The sequence below is a fragment of the Malaclemys terrapin genome, chromosome 6 (genome assembly GCF_027887155.1).
Source record: "Malaclemys terrapin pileata isolate rMalTer1 chromosome 6, rMalTer1.hap1, whole genome shotgun sequence".
Taxonomy (NCBI): domain Eukaryota; kingdom Metazoa; phylum Chordata; order Testudines; family Emydidae; genus Malaclemys; species Malaclemys terrapin.
Window position 1 is genome coordinate 29,759,867 of NC_071510.1, and position 18,492 is coordinate 29,778,358.

The 18,492-nt window shown below is 38.9% G+C and overlaps 1 protein-coding gene across 1 annotated transcript in view; it reads left to right on the forward strand.

The window, feature by feature from the left end:
• CNTLN (centlein) overlaps window positions 1–18,492 on the forward strand; it is a 277,422-nt gene that overhangs the window by 182,001 nt on the left and 76,929 nt on the right. The window contains exons 14-18 of the mRNA XM_054033059.1: window positions 3,082–3,173; window positions 6,709–7,250; window positions 10,550–10,724; window positions 17,072–17,165; window positions 17,873–18,093. Of these exons, the coding sequence (XP_053889034.1) occupies window positions 3,082–3,173; window positions 6,709–7,250; window positions 10,550–10,724; window positions 17,072–17,165; window positions 17,873–18,093 (1,124 nt within the window). The remainder of the gene's footprint in view (window positions 1–3,081; window positions 3,174–6,708; window positions 7,251–10,549; window positions 10,725–17,071; window positions 17,166–17,872; window positions 18,094–18,492) is intronic.

Consider the following 18,492-nt stretch of genomic DNA (forward strand, 5'->3'; position numbering starts at 1 on the left):
ACTGTAAGCCTGAGCATGAGTGTGAAGGCCATGCCCATTCTAAAGTCTTTGGCATGACATGTGACCATGACTGGATACTGATTTCCTGATCTCCTCTCTTCCTATTCACTGGAGGTAGGAGAGAGATGAGGGGAACAGCAAGCTGCACTGGACATAGAAGCGTATTCACCACTTTGCAATGCTGTGCTGAGGACTAAACCCCCAAGCAATTGACTCAGTTACAGGGTTTTGAATCAAACTTTCTAAACTACCGAGCTCACCAAAGTTGCCAATTGCACAAGTTTACAATTGTAATGTAAATCCCTCGTCCCCTTCCTTTCCCTCCTCTCCAGTCCTGGATAACCTGGATGCCAGGTGGAAGATGGGGAAAAAAACCACATAGCAACTTGACAGTTTTGCTAGATAGCCAGTTTTGGGGTTTGGAAGGGATTTTTCCTATCAGCCTAGCCCCAGCAACATAGGAGATCCAGTAACTAGGGTAAGGGTGGGACTGAAATGGGAGCCTACAATGGCTAACCCATCTGGGAAGCAAACTGTACATACCCCACCACCAGACAGGAGGCAGTAACCCAGCCCCCCACACCACCTCTGCTGCCCAGTGGCAGAGGCAATAGACAGGAGAAGCAGTAGAGCCTGGAACTAGCTGCCGCATTCCACCTCCACCCCTTCTGTCTTCCCACACCATGTAGCATGAGGAAGGGGGGGGGGATGGTAAGAAAAAGGTTGGGGAGGAGAGTGAAGCAATTGTCCCTACCTGCCAAAGGTGAAGCATGGAGGGGTAGAGAGGGGCACATGGAACACTCCCTCAGCTAGCCTCCCTCTCCTTTAACCTTGAGGATATTTCCACTGGTCCTGACCCCACCAGTGCCCCATGCTGACTAGCAAGGTGAGCATTAGTCCTGGGTGTTTCATTGATTTGTCCAAACTAAAATCTGCAAGACAAGTTTTTTTCACTCGTTGTCTTTCTTTTTAAACTGATAATTCCTTTACTGCATCAGTATGCGTCTGATGACTATCTGCTTCCTAATGGTGAAATTGTATTGCTATTACTGTTGTATTACCATTCCTGCAATCACCTCAAAACCAGATGTGGTGATTTTAAATAAAATGAAGTATTCAATCCAAAGGGTGTTTGTTCATTCTGTTTTCTCAGTGGGACACAATTATACTATCACATATGACGGTTGTGACTTTATAATTGAAGACTGGATTCTACGGCTTCTGAGTGTTCCTGGCTCAAGAGTTTTACTTGGGTCTGCCACAGATAGAGCATATGTGTGCTAGGTAGGCAGATATGATGAAAGTGACTGCAGTTGTAGGCAGACAGACAAGCTCTAGGCAGTGCTTTCTTTCATGGCCGCACTACTTTCAGTGAACCATTATGTAATAGCACAGGGATAGAATAAACAATTTATTTTTTGCTTTTTAGAAATGGCCATGCCTCAGTAGGCTGTAGCTTCTCTTTAATTTGTGTTGCTGCTGATTTCTATAATATTCCTTAATTTGTGCAAATAATTCTTCCAACAATCTTCCAGGAGTATTGTGGATTCTGTGTATGTAGATACAGTATACTTATTTATGGCTGTAGGTGCTATATTTATTTTAATATATCTAACTTTGTAATAAACATAATTTGTGCTTTGATCAGTATCTTTGGAAAAATCACCTTATTTTTAGTGGAATACAGTAAATATTGATATAAAAGCTACAGTAGACATTCAAATGAGTGAATATTTAGAAAAAGATTAAAAGTATTTACATATGATCTTTATGAGTTACTTAAGAATGTTGTAAATATATGCAGTACCACTGTGCTGGGGGACTGTACTTGGAAATAACATGGGAACTAGCAGATTAATATCAAGGTAAAGGTACATATTCCCCAGATGCATAGTTTTACCTCTTTCAGCTTTTATTATCTTTAGAATAGTGCTCTATTTATTTCATGAATACAGTAGTTTTAATTGGCTATGACATGTTCCAAAGACAAAAGAAGGGTCTAATTCACTCTAACAAACTTATTAGTCACTGTTTATATCAAGAGAGTAATCTACAGAGAGTAATGCTGTTTTTTCTACTCCTGTTTTGTTTAGAAATCAAAAGTTTTTAACTGACCTGCAGTGTCCGCTTGTGGTTTAAAATGATATTTCCAAAGCAAACCAAGCACAGATATTTTTTCCCCTAAGAGTAATTCTTTCAGTTAGTGTAGGAAAAAAAAAAATCCTAAACATTTGACTGGCATTTCTACAACCGGGTTTCCCTGTTTCTCAACATAATTTTCTATCTTCCCTAAAGAAGTCACTCCAAGAATTACTATCCTTTTTTGTGAATAATAATGAAATCAACGAAGAATGGAAACCGAACACTTTTTTGTTCTGATTTACCTTATAATATTACTAACATTTCCATTTTGTAGGTATACATTTTTTTTTTTTTTTTTTTTACTTGCCCTTATTTTGGGAAGAATTTTAGTAATTGAAGTGTGGCCACTGGAATGGTAAATAGAATCAAGTTCACATTTACTAGTTTGTAGTTTTCTAATTGTTATGAACTCACAACATTACAACAGAATGATTTGTGTGCTTTATCCTGTAAAACACATGATCTTTCACTTAACAAAAGAGGGGTTTAAAGTTTCAGTTCATCCTAATTCTGTTACTGTTTGCTTTGTTCACCAATCGCTCTGATCTTCCTGGCAGGGGACAAGACCTAGAGAACAAAACTGGTAGTGACTGTGTAGATAAAAAGGCAATGAATTCTGCTTTTAAGGCATATAGGGAATAGTCTATAAAAGAATGAAAATGGGAATAAAAGTACAGCATCTTTAACCTGCAGATCTATTGTACCTTTGAAAAGCTTGTACTGTGGGGGGAAAAACACACTGTGATGCTACAAAGATTCATAATTATGTGACATAAGACTTTGAAAAGAGGTCGCTCTTTAGAGACTGACCAAAAGGCTTGACAAGAAAATACACCAGGTTATTTATAATTGGGAAACTAAAGAACACATTTACTTAAACTGTTTGAGTATTATTTTAGTGGGAATGTGTGTCACAATATTTTATTTATTCTCTGGCAGAACTACTCTTTAGACTTGGTGAAGATGATGGGGTCAAGAACAGTACGCCAAAGAAGAATGTGAAAGAAATATCAGATCAGACATTACAGAAGGTAAGATACTGAGCCCAGCAAGTTAAATCTAAGTTTTAACGTAAAGGATCATATGTTAACGTCAGAATTCATGAATTGAAGCTCTGTGTTCTATCTCTAATTTTCTTTCATAATTCAAAAACACTGACTGCCAAAATTATGTCAAAAATCAATGTTAGTGCAGTAGATATTGATGCATCATGTGAGATAAATGCTGTTAATGTCAGAGCAAATTAAAAATGTGTTTAAAGACAAAATGAACTGCAATAAACCAACACATTATCCAAATTAAAATAGGAGCCTCTGCTTATTATTCACAGCTTTTGGGTTCCGAAATCTTTATTTTCTTTTGCCAAAGTTTATTTAACTGTACACATTATCAGATGTGAATCCATACAGCTGTTTTACTAGAGAATCACATCTGTGCATAATAGTGATTTGGTAATAAATTCACTTCGCATATTTTAAATTTAAAAAAAAATACTGTTTAAAAAAAGTTCTTAAATATGTAACCTCTCTCTACAAAATGGTACTGTAGATACATTTAGTAGGCTTATTGGTTTAACAGATATACTATACAGCATTTTTCATATTGTATTTGTACAATAATGAGGTATTCTTAACAAGTCACAATTTTTGTATTGATATTTTTGCTTTGCACAAATAGTTTTATATGTTAATAAGTGTTCACTTAAAAGGGCACATTTGTATTTTACCATATGTTTTTGTTTGCTGCAAAGAAAATGCATTTTTCAGATAGGCCTATTCCTTTAGCTTGTCTTTTAGCTTGTGATTTGGCCTAATTATATTGGTCTAGTTAATTAAACCTTTAAGAGCATTGTTAAATTGAATAAACACAAATATGTACTTAAAATGTCAGTATGGCTATTTCTATTTTTCTTATATTTGTGAATTAACTTGTAGGAAGTACAGTAATTTACAGCAGATGACGTGATTGCATATACTTGTAACACTTGCCATATGGTCAGGTAATGAAGTCTGTCATCTCGTTATTACTGAATGACAAACATCATGTTAAAATAATAACAGGCATAACAGGAAATGCTCACATTCATTTATCTTAAGGCAGAGTGAGTAATTGAAATAATTTGAGCACTACAGTCTAGGATTTCACAGTTTATACTAGGTTATTATCTATATTTCAGAACTATAATTTTGTTTGCCAGGTGCTGTATAATTTTTTATCTCTATGGATACATACTGTTGTGATGATACCTTAGGACAGTAGTCAGGGCCGGCTCTAGGCAGCAGCCTAGCAAGTGTGTGCCTGGGGCGGCAAATGGGAAAGGGCGGCTTCCCAGGCGGTCTTCGGGTGGCACTGCGGCGGCTTTTGGTGGCACGCTAGCGGCAGCTTCTCCGGCGATTCCCTCAGCGGTGGCATGACGGCAGCAGCTCCTCCTCCGGTTCCCTCAGCGGCGGCGTGACTGCGGCAGCTTTTGTTTTTTTTTTTCCTTCGCTGCTTGGGGCGGCGAAAAAGGTAGAGCCGGCCTTGAAAGTAGTTCTCAATTAGGGGTCCGGGGCCTCCTGGGGTGCTGTGAGCAGGTTTCAGGGGGGCTGCCAAGCAGAGCCAGCATTAGATTTGCTGGGGACTAAGGTAGAAAGCAGATGCCTTCAGTGGGGCTTCTTAAGTCCAGGGTCCTGAGCCCTGCCACCTGGGGCTGAAGCTGAAGTCTGAGCAATGTAGCTTTGCAGGGGCCCTCGTGGCATGGGGCCCCAGGCAATTGCCCGGCTTGCTATACTCTAACGCCGACCCTGCCTTTTATATGCAGGAAACGAGTTGTTGTGGCACAGGTGGGCCATGGAGTTTTTATAGCGTGTTGGGGGGGTCTCAGAAAGAAAAAGGTTGAGAACCTCTGCCTTAGGATATAGACCCAGAAGATATTTGCTGTTTCCTTTCAACTACCCAGAAGTGACTTTAAATGACATTGAACGTAAAAGGTGTTCTAAAGAACTAAGAAATGAGGAAAGCTCAGGTTGGAAGGGCTTAATGCACAATGAGTTAATGATGAGTACTGTATTGGCCTTTAACCACTGGAGATGTGGGTTCAAATGCTAATCTTAATCATAAATACAATGGGTAAAATCTTAGCTTCATTGAGGTCAGTAGCGAAATTCCCCTTGATTTCAATGAATTCAGAATTTCACCCAATGAGTTCTAATTCTTTGTTCACTGTAAACCTGCCACATGTTTTGCTCAAGGGAAGTCCAGCAATGGATAAGCATAGATATTGAAGTTCTGATTTCAAGCTCATTGATACAGATATATTAGGATGTTTGAACATCACTATTCTTAATTTAACATGTGCACTCAGATCCTTCACTGTCATTTGAACTAAATTCATCCATCAGACAAAATAATTCTATATGATTTAAAACAATTAAAAACCTTCAGCCTAATACAGCCTGTCAGTACCTCTAATATTTCTTTAGAAATACTGTTCAGTTTAAAAAGTTTGAAATTTGATATTGTTTTTGGCATTCCACTCTTGCAGCATGCTGGCAGTGGCCAATATTTTATAAAACGAGTTTCTAAAGTTAGGCTGCTAAATTCTTCTGTAGGTACCTGATTTTCCAAAGAGCTGAGCACTCAGCAGCTCCCACCAAAAATAGAGTAGAGAAAGAACTGTGGTACATCAGCTACTAGGTAACTGACAGTGAGACTTTTCCAAAGATTTTTCCAAAGTTGCATTGATTTTCCCAAAGACACTTTGGAAAAATCTTATCTGAGTAGCTGTTCCTTTTTAGGGGCCTAGTTCAAATTAAACTTGCTGTTCATTGCTGAATATTGTGGTATTTAGTTTAAACTTTGACCAATGGCATTAAAGGACAGTAAGAATCAGTCTATTAGAGGTAATCCTGCATTTGTTTAGATGGTATAGTACATCAGCAACAAAACATATGCATCATTTGGACATAGCAAGTCTTTAGGTATGAAGAAAAATGCTTCCTCAAATAGTGTTTGGTAAGCTTGTAAAGAGGTTTCACTGGGATGGTCTGGATTTTCCTATACTGCAAATAGAAAAGATCCCAGTCTTCATATTCTAAAGTCCCTAAACTTTTTTTAAAATTTCTAGCTGATTTTGAAAGGATATGTTTAATGTTTTTAAATAAGTACATCAAAGAGTTTGATTATTTAAATACCTTGTGCAAAATTGTTTGTTTTGTATATTGTTTCTTTTGAAAATTTTGTTCAGGTTGAATTAGTATGTATAACCAAATCAGTAATGATCTCGGAATGCATCAGCAAGGTTTATTAGCATACTTAGACTTCTGTGTCACTTTGTCTGGAATTTTAACTCCTTTTACCATCTGCCCTTTGCTCAACAGATGTATTATTGCAGTTAGAATGTATTCATCTACACTGCCTTAGAATTATTTTTGAATTAGGCACTTTAGATTATTTTTGTCCTTGTGCTAAATGTAATTTTATTTTCATAAAATAAATGTAATTTTAAGATATAGCAGTTTGGTTTTGTGCTATTTAAAAGGTTAAAAACAAAGTATAATGTTTCACTCTAAAACTCAATTTTGTTAGGTGTGCCAATTGGAAAAGAGATTTAGAGCTCTTGAAAGGGAATCAAAGAAGCTGAAAGAAGTAAATAAACAGTTAACCAAAGACCAAAATGATCTGAAAGCATCTATAAAATGTCACAAAGAAGATGCAGACACAAAAGAGAGAGAGTTAGAGAAGCTACTGAAGAAGCTTCGAGAAATAAAGAAAGACAAAGCAGATCTTCAGTTAGTTATTGATGAGCTGGAGAGAGAAGTTACCTCTCTGAAGAGGCAAGTGGCAGAAGCGAACAGGTTAAGAAATGAAAATGAAGATCTGCTTTGTGAGGTGGAGCAGTTGAAAAATTCACTGGACAAAGCCAAAGCAGTGGCTACCATGGCCACTGTTGGAGCAACCCAGGGGCAATGTAATTGTAAGACACCAGGAACCAAGGTTAAATTAAAAGCAACCAAGAAAAAGAGCTCTCTGGGACGTCACCAAGCTTTTCTCAATCAGTCCATCAAGGTTATGAGCAATGTATTTGAGAACTTCAATAAGGATGGCTGGGAGGATATGAGTGAAAGCAGGTACGGCTCTCATTAACTTAGCTCTGTAGAGGGGACACCGTGCATATGTAAAGCACTAGCAAATGGAGATTGAATTTCAACTACTGTCGATTTGGTATTCAGAAAAAATACTGTCAGATCTTTTGAAATATCTTGGGAGGTCTTGTTCTGAGCTTATTGACTGAAATTTGCATGCAAAATTAGCCACAACTGCATCAGTATTTGAATAGGTGCCAGGAAACCCAAAAGAAGGCAATGCTTGATTTCTTCCAGTGATGCTATTTTCATGCAGTCATGAGGCTTGAAATTGACAGTTTGGCAGGTTGATTTAATTTGCTGGCCCTTTGCATATTCACCACTGACAGCTAAGGATTCCCAGGCAAGCCTACTAAGTCGGTTTAGTTATCTTGTGACATGCCGACCCGGGAGGAGAAACATTTTTTCCCCTTAATTTAGTTAGATAAATTTTGAATGACCCATTTCAGCTTGCTAGCAGATGTCTACAAGCTGTTTAACATCCTTTAAATTAAGAACCATCTACACTAATTATTTCATGTATGTTTTATGCACAGTCATTGTACTAACTTTAATTGAATGGTGGTGAAAAATTAGTTCTTTAAAAGTAAGTATTACTGCACATATCCCCAATCTTGAGTCACAAGCCCCCCAGCAAATAGCACTGACAAAACTCTTAAATGTTTAGAATTCTTGCCTCTTCTATCTGTCCCCCCACACACACTTGAAGAGGCAGCTGTAAGCCACAAGGGCAAATGAATATAAAATGCTGCATAGTCTCCTACTTCTAGTTCTCTTGTTCCCAAAAGACAATAGAGAAGCAAGTTCTAATTCCACCTTGGGCAGAAGGGAGAGGGCTCGGGGGTCGATTTATCCGTCTAGACTAGATGTGATAAATCGATCCCCGCTGGATTGATCGCTGCCCGCTGATCCGGCGGGTAGTGTAGACATACCCTTAATATGTGGCAAGTTAGTGCAGGGTATTTTTGCACCTCAGCTGTCCAGAAATTAAATGTTCATGTAGGCAAGCCAGAGCAAATCGCTTAACTTCTCTGTTCCTCAGCTTACCCATGCATAAAATGGGGATAATGATATGTAACCAACTATGCCAAGTATCTTGAGAGCTATGGTTGCAAAGCGCTACATAAGTGCTAAGTATTCTTCTTGTTGCTATTGTTGTTTATATTATGGTTTTTTTTTAGATTTTAATATTTCAGACATGCTGATTTCATGCAAACGATTAAAGCTGGTATTTTTGTTGTTGTTGCTATTATTAGTAGTATTTCCTTCTTTTTTTTAATTTGCTAGTTTTTGCCTTCTGTGAACAGTTTTGTAAATCATAATATTGTTCACCAAGGGAAAGTAATACAGTGGCTTCAAGACGTGCCCCAAATAACCAGAAGATATCCTCTTTGACAGTTGTACCCTGAGTGTTTCCTAGCAATGATAGGAATGATTGGCAATGATAGCCCAGAATGCAGGATCTACTGAAGGAAATGTCTTTATTTAGTTATATCTTTTCCATGTCTAAAAATACAGTTCTTTATTACTGAAGGCTGGTTCTAAGTTTCAGGGTTCAACTCTTATATTTTCTAGATGACAGAACATTCTTTCAAAGCATTCAGCTGCAAAGGAACATCAACACAATTAGAAATCCCTTGGTGGTACTTCAGCATCTTCAAAACATTACATTACTTTCTGCTCTTCACAGTCAGTGAGACACATTGATGCATCAGGGGAAGCTTTTCATCATACAAACACATCTTTTTAGACACTCTGCTTTTGAGTTTGAGGAAGCTTCTCCAGTTAAGTGGCCTGATTCTCTACTCCATTATACACCAGTTTTATGCCACTATAACTCTACTGAAGTGAACGGCACCTTCATATAACACCCTGTTGGTTGGGGGGGGGGGGGGGAAATAGAGTAAATGTATCTTGTGCCAATGGATGGTTCAGACTTCATTTACCCAACTTTTCCACAACTCTAGTGGTAAAGCTGGTGATGACCAAGCAGAAAACTGGTAAGGCATGTGAGCCTCTGCCCCAGATCGTCCTTTCAGATGCACTGCAAATCTTGGGGAAAAAATGAGGTCCCCTCCCCATCTTGTAGCAGTAAGAAGAGCTGACTTCAAGGCAGGTGCTTTTGAACACCACCTAACTGTGACTGTTTAATCATTAGCAGAAGGTACTGCAGAAGCTTAAGGACCAGCTGAAATGACAGTGGAAATTTCCTTAGGAATAAAGTGATGAGGAGCCTTACAAAAGCTATAGAAAATGAGGGTACACTAGGTCACAAAGCAAGTTAATTACAGAGCCTGGAAGAAAACCGAGGTATTAGGATTTGCAATTGATCTGTATAGTAAGCATTTTTAAACAGCAAGTACCAAGTTTAAAGGAGTCAGTAAACTCTGCAGCAGTAAAGAGCTGCACTTTAGATATTTCACTAAAACTTAATTTAACTAATCAGCATCGCAAATATAGTTCAAGTGAAACAATAAAGAAGTATATTGCTATTATTATTTTGTACTAAATGTGTACAGTAGTTTGCAGAACACAGAGTGTTATGTGTTTCCTGCCCCCAAAGAATTTAGATTATAACTGACACACAAACATGCCCATAATAACAGATGAGGATTGTTTTTTGAATCTCTCAGATTAACAATGTCAAGGTTGTTGACCTTTGCCAAAAATTGACCTTTATTTTAGACATTTGTTATGCATCAAACCTTCTGTGATAAACAGCATGCATGTGCCCGATCAGTCAGACTGGGTCTTAAAATAAGCAGGTTGGGGTTATTTTTAGCTTTGTTTGTTTGTTTTTGTTTTCACACATTGAAGTTCAATAACAATTAGTTTTAAGAGGAAATGCAGTACATCTTTGGAACCAGGTCACAGGACTTACAATATACTGTAGCACAGCTTTTTGATTATGTCAGCTTTCTGGTCTACAACAAAAAGCACTTGTCACTAGTATCATGCAGCCTCTTGTAAACTATAATTACAGTAGACTATAGATGGAGCTGTTCAAGTAGAATTCAGTAAAAATTTAAATTAGCAGAATTTAAGATTTCTTTTCATTTATAAAATGCTTGTTACAAATGTGTTATTTGTAGGTATTCATTAAATGAGTCAAATTAATATTTTTCAGATTATGCATCGTTCACCAACTGTTTTTAAAGTGCTTACGGCAGTTCGCGTTTGTAATGTGTGTGACTAATCACATGGTATATTTTGTGATCCCTTATTCGATATTTCAACTTTTTAACAAGGACATTGATTTCCCCCCCCCAAATATGCTATTTTAGTGATTCTGAAATACCAACTTCTGAAAGCGTGGAATCAATAATTATGAAAACAGTCCAAAACCTTGATTCACTAACAGACACAAATGATCAACAGGAAAAATATCAAATACAAGATAATCAGATGGTCCACAATATTGCACATTTAGAAGACAAGAGCCGACTATGTCACAAAAAGGTACAGTATAACTTGTGCATTAAAATGTATCCTATGATTTTCAAATAAGCAATTTTTAGTAAATATTTTTACATGTTACAATACTTCAGTGTTTCCTCATATTGAACTAATCAGTCTAGTGGAGCCAATACCAAACATTTTACAGATTTTATTTAACTGAATATACACAAAATTAGATCTTGGAGAAATGCTTATTGTGAGATTTTGTGCAGTTATTTATTGGAAGCTGAACATATAGCCAGTAGTCTATTCCTTGAGTATCTCTGTAGCTGAATAATTTCTTAGGATGAGAATTGCCTACAAGATGTAGTCATACAAGTAAACAAAAACATGACTCATCAATAACATATGGGCTAGCAAACATTTTATCTCAATTTTTGAATTCTCAGTATTTTCAAATAAATTACCCTAGAATCATCAAAATACCCTTGACTTCTTGTTTGCAATCCTGTAGTAGAGGGTGTGTTAGCTATTTCATTTATTGTTTGTCTGTGGACATATAACTTGGGTTTAAGTTCTCAGTGGTACCAATAGTCACTCTGACAGTGACTTAAATTGACAATGAAAGTCCCGCAAAGTTTTTTAGTTCTCAAGCATCCTGGCTTGGAGGGAGTCCTGTTACTGATAGGTGATTGCCCCCAGAAGGAGACAAAAATAGATTTGCTATCCTCCTGGCACCATTGACTTTAAACACACCTTTTTGCAGGAGCAAACATGGACCAAACAGTATTCCTGGGGCATCCAGGAGCCTGTTACTACAAAGTATTGCCTCATAGTAGGGTTTCTCACATGATATTTGATCTACTTTGAAGATTGATGCACAAGATCTGAGAAGTGCAGTTTAAACCATTCAGAATTGTTGATTTTGGCATTGCAAAGGCAAAACCTTGAAGTCTGGATTTTAGGCCACTTGGCTGCATATAGTAATTGAACTATGCTTTTTGTCCTTATAGCTGCATATTTGACTGGTTTTGTTCTGTCCTCTTGGATTTAATTTGAAGAAACAAAGGAATAAACATATGTAAAAATAAACAAACAACAAACCCATCAGGGGCTGCATTTAAAGTATTAATTTTGTGATGAAGAACAAAAGGAAGTAAACATACCTTTCTGATTGTCAGAACTTGAATAATCTTTTCTTGTACTGTAGATCCTGGTGCAAAATTAAGAAAGATCATTGTAAAATGTTCAGTATAACCAGGAGTACTTGTCTTGCCGATAGGTGCCTGGATTTTCAAAAGTGTCTGCCTATGCACCTATCTCCCATCAAAATCAGTTGGAGTTAGGAACTTTTGCACTTTTGAAAATACGGGTAGGTACCTACCTACCTCGTTAGGTTCCTTTAAAAATCTGTCTGTGTCTTTATGGTATTAAATTATAAATTCCTCGCCTCATGTAGTACTCTTAGGGTTGACAAACTGAGAGACGTTGCCATTCCTGCCATCCCTCCTTTCCCTGTTACAACATCCATGATATTGATCAGAGCTGAGTGGAAACCGGCATTTCCGTTCCTTAGAAAAATTCACATTTCCAAATTGGAAGAAAAAGTTGGAAATGGAAAATTTTCCATGGAACACACATTTTTTTTTTAAATTCCATTTCAGAAGAACCAAAACAGATTATCTGGAAAATTTCCAGCTACCCAGATGGGCCCCCATCTCTGCAGCAGCCTACCTACTGGGGAGCAAGAGCTGGGGAAACTGGGATCTGGGGTGCCACTGCTCCCCAGAAGCTGGCTAGCCAGGGCTGGCAGGGAGATAGCCAGCCTTCTTGCTGGCAGGAATCTATGCAGCCTAGTCTCGTCCTTGGTGATCTGATCACCCTTTGTCCGCTACAGCTTTCCTGTTCCTCTATTCTTGTGCCTACTAGCCCAAGCTGGACACAAAGCTAAAAACTTCCTCTCACTGGGCTGGGGCTGCCCCCCATTGAACTCTTCTACAGCTGTAGTCTTTATGTATTTCTGTTCTGTGAGAAAGAAGGTGGGATTTCTATCCTCCCTAACTCGAGGGCAGCCAGAAAGCAATGGAAGGGTGGCTGAGGGATGGCTGGGCTTTCTTGAGTGAACCATGCACTGTGATCCTAATGGAAGAGTTAGCCAAGGCAGTCTCTGGGGTGACTAGAAGCCCAAAAGTTTTTTATTGAAACTTGAACAAAATCTCAGTCTCAGTGAAACTGGCCAGTACATGGGGACTGTTCTGGTGAAGCAGGACAGGCTGGGTAAACCATGACGTCTTGGTTCATGGCCTACAGGAATTTATGACGGTCTCTTCAGATCCTGAAGAAAGAGGCATCAGGGTTGTAGCAGCAGACAAACTGACTTTATCCAGTGCCCCATCTAGCAGACTAGCAACTGTGAAGACCAGAGCTGAGAAGATGGTGCCAAGAAAGAACTGGAATGGCACTGTCACTGATATTCCCAGCACCAAAGTTGACGCCACTACCATCACAGACACTGGTACCAAAGCAGACACCGACACCTCTGGTACTGAAGACCGGCACTAAGAGGGGCTACTCTGAACACTAAGGCAGAGATTCCAGAAGGAGCTCAGGATCTTTATGCAAGGACAGACCATGAAAAGCCTCTGGAGAGAAATCCACCAAGTCCCGCACTGTGTTGAGGACTGGTGATAAGGAGCAGCCTACAAAGGAGGACTCCTCGGATACTGACTCTGGATTTGGCATCAGACCCCTCATCATAGATGCCTATATCCAATGACACACCACAGGAAAAGCCAGAACCATCATCAGCACCGAGGCATCTGCCAGTACCCAGACCAACCACGCACTGCGAGCATTGTAATCCTCTGCACTGCCCATGGAAGAGATCTGTTCTTCCTGTCCATTGCACTCTTACTTGAGATCTTACTGTCATTGTCTTGAAACTCACACATTCACCTTATCCTTAAGGTTGTCTTCCTTGGCCTGGATGATCAGTGAGCTCCACGCCCTTATGGCTAGACCTCCTTACACATCCTTTGATAGTGACAAGGTGGTTCTGAGACTATACCCTAGATTCCCCTCTAAAGGGGTCTTGGAGTTCCACCTAAATCATTCAGTTAACTTGTCAGTACTCTTCCCAAAACTACATTTGATGCTGTGTAAGAGAAAGCTGCATACTTTGGAGGGTTCTAAACTCTTGATTTGTTACACTGTCAGAACTAAATCTTTCAGACTGTATCTAGAACATTGAAATGCCTAAACCATTGCATCACAGAAGCTCTCTGAGTGGATCACATCTGCATCTCCATCTCTTACCAATTAGCTGGTGAGCTTCTTCATCCAAACATCCAGGTGCACACAACCAGGGCACAGGCATTTAGCTGAGTCTGCTTCAGAAATGTGCCAGTATCTGAGATCTGTAAAACAGTGATATGGAGCAACTCACTGACTTTCATTTAAAAAGCAACAGAGAGTCCTGTGGCACCTTTAAGACTAACAGATGTATTGGAGCATAAGCTTTCGTGGGTGAATACCCACTTCGTCAGACGCATGTAATGAAAATTTCCAGAGGCCGGTATAAATATGCAGGCAAGAATCAGTCTGGAGATAATGAGGTTAGTTCAATCAGGGAGGGTGAGGTCCTCTGCTAGCAGTTGAGGTGTGAACACCAAGGGAGGAGAAACTGCTTTTGTAGTTGGCTAGCCATTCGCAGTCTTTGTTTAATCCTGATCTGATGGTGTCAAATTTGCAAATGAACTGAAGCTCAGCAGTTTCTCTTTGGAGTTTGGTCCTGAAGTTTTTTTTGCTGTAAGATGGCTACCTTTACATCTGCTATTGTGTGGCCAGGGGGTTGAAGTGTTCTCCTACAGGTTTTTGTATATTGCCATTCCTGATATCTGACTTGTGTCCATTTATCCTTTTACGTAGTGACTGTTTGGCCAATGTACTTAGCAGAGGGGCATTGCTGGCACGTGATGGCATATATAATATTGGTGGACGTGCAGGTGAATGAACCGGTAATGTTGTAGCTGATCTGGTTAGGTCCTGTGATGGTATTGCTGGTGTAGATATGTGGGCAGAGTTGGCATCGAGGTTTGTTGCATGGATTGGTTCCTGAGTTAGAGTTGCTATGGTGCGGTGTGTGGTTGCTGGTGACCACATTTGCAAATTTGACACCATCAGATTAGGATCAAAGAAAGACTGTGAATGGCTAGCCAACTACAAAAGCAGTTTCTCCTCTCTTGGTGTTCACATCTCAACTGCTAATAGAGGACCTCACCCTCCCTGATTGAACTAACCTCATTATCTCCAGACTGATTCTTGCCTGCATATTTATACTTGCCTCTGGAAATTTCCATTACATGCGTCTGACGAAGTGGGTATTCACCCACGAAAACTTATGCTCCAATATATCTGTTAGTCTTAAAGGTGCCACAGGACACTGTTGCTTTTTACAGATCCAGACTAACACGGCTACCCCTCTGATACTTGACTTTCATTTAACATTGTGCCCTTAACATGGCAGCTAGGCTGAATGCCAAGTTTGGGAGAACAGTTTTTCAATATCTGACTGATACAGCTGATGCATCTCCTTCCCACCATTCAGAGTGAATACTTGCCAGGTATCTACAGTGGGATCCACAATGACACATTTTTGAAGAAGGAAGAACGGTTACATACCCTACAGGAACTGTGGTTCTTGGAGATGTTGTAGTCAGTGTGGATCCCTTGCCCTACTCTCAATCCTGGCTCTTTGGAGTCCTCCACTAACATGGGCTATGAATGGCAAAGGAACTGATGGAGGGTCACAGCTGCTCCATTCTTTGTGCCCCATATGGGAGCACAAAAACAGGCACATGCATGGACCCAACAGACATTGCTATTCAAAAGTCTCCAGGATTTCACATGAGGTGCTGCATGCTTCAAATGGGATCCATGCTGACATACTTTAGGGAAAATAACCATCCTTTACTTAAGGTTACATAAGAAGCCAATGGCTGAGCTGGAAAGGGAGCTCTGTTCTCTGTGGTAGTGGACAAATGTATACAGTAGACCACAGTGCCTCTCATACAGTTATTTCCCATCTCTATCCATCGACCAAATGTAAAATGGTGGTGCCATGCTTACCTACCATTGTAAAGTACTTCAAAAAATCTATGTGGAAAAAATACCATGTAAGTGCAAACTCTTCTTATTAGCCAGATTCTTTTACATGGGACCACTAAGGCACAAAGAGTAATTTAGTTGGGAAGCTGTTACTTAGTGGATTAGATATTTTCTCTTGAACTGAGAATCCTGGGTTTTAGTCATAAGTCTAACAATTAGTTGGCTGTGAGTTTTTAGCATCTTTTTTCCAACATTTGGGCTGAAAGGAGCTTCTGCACATACATGCATGGCTGTCTAAGTTACCGAGGCATTTTAGATTATTAGATTAGATTGGGCATCATTGCTCACTGTATTAAATCTGGTGATTTATGTTCTGGTTATTTACAATTTAAGAAATATATAATTCTTTACCTACACAAAAGAAAAATTGCAAGATTTTGAAAACAAATTAAAAAACAAAACTTTGTTTCAGAACTGATCAAGGACTTAAAAGCAAGGAAATGAATAGTTTCTTTTTTTTTAATGACTCACATTTTACCCACTTCTGTGCATATATTACTTATATTCCTACTGCATATGGCAAGCAACATTGTTCATCTTTCTACTTGTGTCAGCTGAACACTGAACAGGTTATTAGCCTATTTAGATTACAGAGTCTAGCAGCAATTATCATTTTATATTGAGATATTCTTGTACTAATCTTTAAAAGTGCATGCACCTGATTTAGGTGTAGTCAAACACAGGAGTTGGGGATTGAGTATGTACATAGGTGTTGCATGCTGTTTCAGGCTGACTATCTAATTTGGACTTTTGCAAAAGTGTATGCAAGCACTTGAATCTTTGAGCCATTATCTTGTTACTTAAACGTAATGAAAAGTGGGATATTGTAGGTCCTGAAGTATTAGAACCTCTTTCATCCTAATGATGATCGGTGTATATTTTATTTCGAAGGATACATTTCCCATAGCATCATACAGTGGTATTGCAGTACACTGTTTTATCCCCTTGCTTATGCCATAGTTGGGATCCTGTGGGAATTATCATCTTAGTAGGACAGTGCTCTTCTTTACAGGTTTTTAATGTTTTTTCCTACTCCCTGTGGAAAGGAAATAAACCAGTACTTTTCATTATAGTGCTGTTTGTCCACACTTCTGCATAGTTTTATTTATTTTAATTTTGCTTATTTGAGATGGGGAGTTCTGACATTTATTTCCATACAAATCAGTAAGCTCTGGAGTGTTAACAGTAGATGTGTCAAAGTAGAAAGCTGCTTAATCTTTGTGCTGCTGTTCTTTATTTAGGGCAACACACAGAACAAGGACATTGAAAAATCACATTCCCAAAGGAGGAAGATCAGTCCTCTCATAACAGCTCATCCATCAGTTATAAACAAAGGTAGGAATTTTAGATGCATTTGGGGCCAGGTCATGAAAGAAAGCAAAAGATATGCAAGGGTGTTTTTGCATGCCTAGTGTTTGCACGTAGGCACCATTACTGTGCACATACCCAATTATATGCTATCTTAGTATTTGCCTATTGAAATGTGGCATATACACATATTTTAAAATTTGGTCCTTTATTTTAATGAAGTTCTATTTGGAATAGTGATTATATAAAATGTCATCTTCTTGCTCAGCTTGTCTAATTTTTGTTTCTATGTCCAACCGATTGATTTTACTGACTAACCTAAGTTTTTACTACTTTCTATTCCTTTTAGCCCTTGAGAGCCAATACAGCTGTGAGACAGAATGAGCTGTATTCTCATCTGGCTCAGACCTTAAAAAAATCTGTTAACTAAGCACTGATTGTGGAATCTTTATTGTTGGTAATGCATCAATGAGAAACTTGGAATCAGGGTTGACTTCCAAATCCCAGGTTGAATTTGCAGAGCTGGCAGTTAGGAAAAAAACAACCCCTTATATGTAACCTGAACCAGCTTGATCTGGAAGTCATTGAGAGACGATAAACATGGAACCCTACAAGCTGCTTTTAGCATCATTTTTCACACAGAACCACACTTTGGAAGGCTAATGAAAAACTAAAAGCAATTTAATAATTATGTCATGACCTTCCAGTTTGGTGACCTGCCACTTTATGTTTAGTAAACAGAGAGAAAAGGAGAAATATTGTGGCCCAGAAACCAGGCTGCTCTGTTTTATTGCGGGAACGAATTAAGTCCTTGCAGCAGCAGATAGCTGTTCTGCAGAATGCAAAAAGGATAGCAGTATCTTCTGTCAAAGAATTTAAGGAAGCCAATGAAAAACTAACATCTCAACTACATCTGGCTGATCAAAGACTTCAAACCAGCAGACGGACAATACAGGTAACGACAACTCTATGGTAAAATGTAACAGAAAGATCACATTGCCGAAGTCTGACAGCCAAATTCACCTCTTGTATAATTCCATGGAATTATGTCAGAATTTAATTTATGCTCTTACCTTGTTGTGGTCAATATTTTGATATAGCATGTTTGCTAAACACGTTACAAATAAGCATATTTTATACAAGTGTTTTGAGTCAGTTACCATCTACAGATGGTTATTAAAATAGAGGCCTCGATTCCATTGAGCCCTAACTGTGAGGAAGCTTCCCTGAGGAGGTAAGTTACCCTAGCCACTCCCATTCCTGTACTAGCACCAGTGATTTTGGGGATAACTGACTAGCTTCAGATGCTGGAGCAGAGTGGAGCAGCTTGTGCTGTTTCCGACCTCTTCAGTCA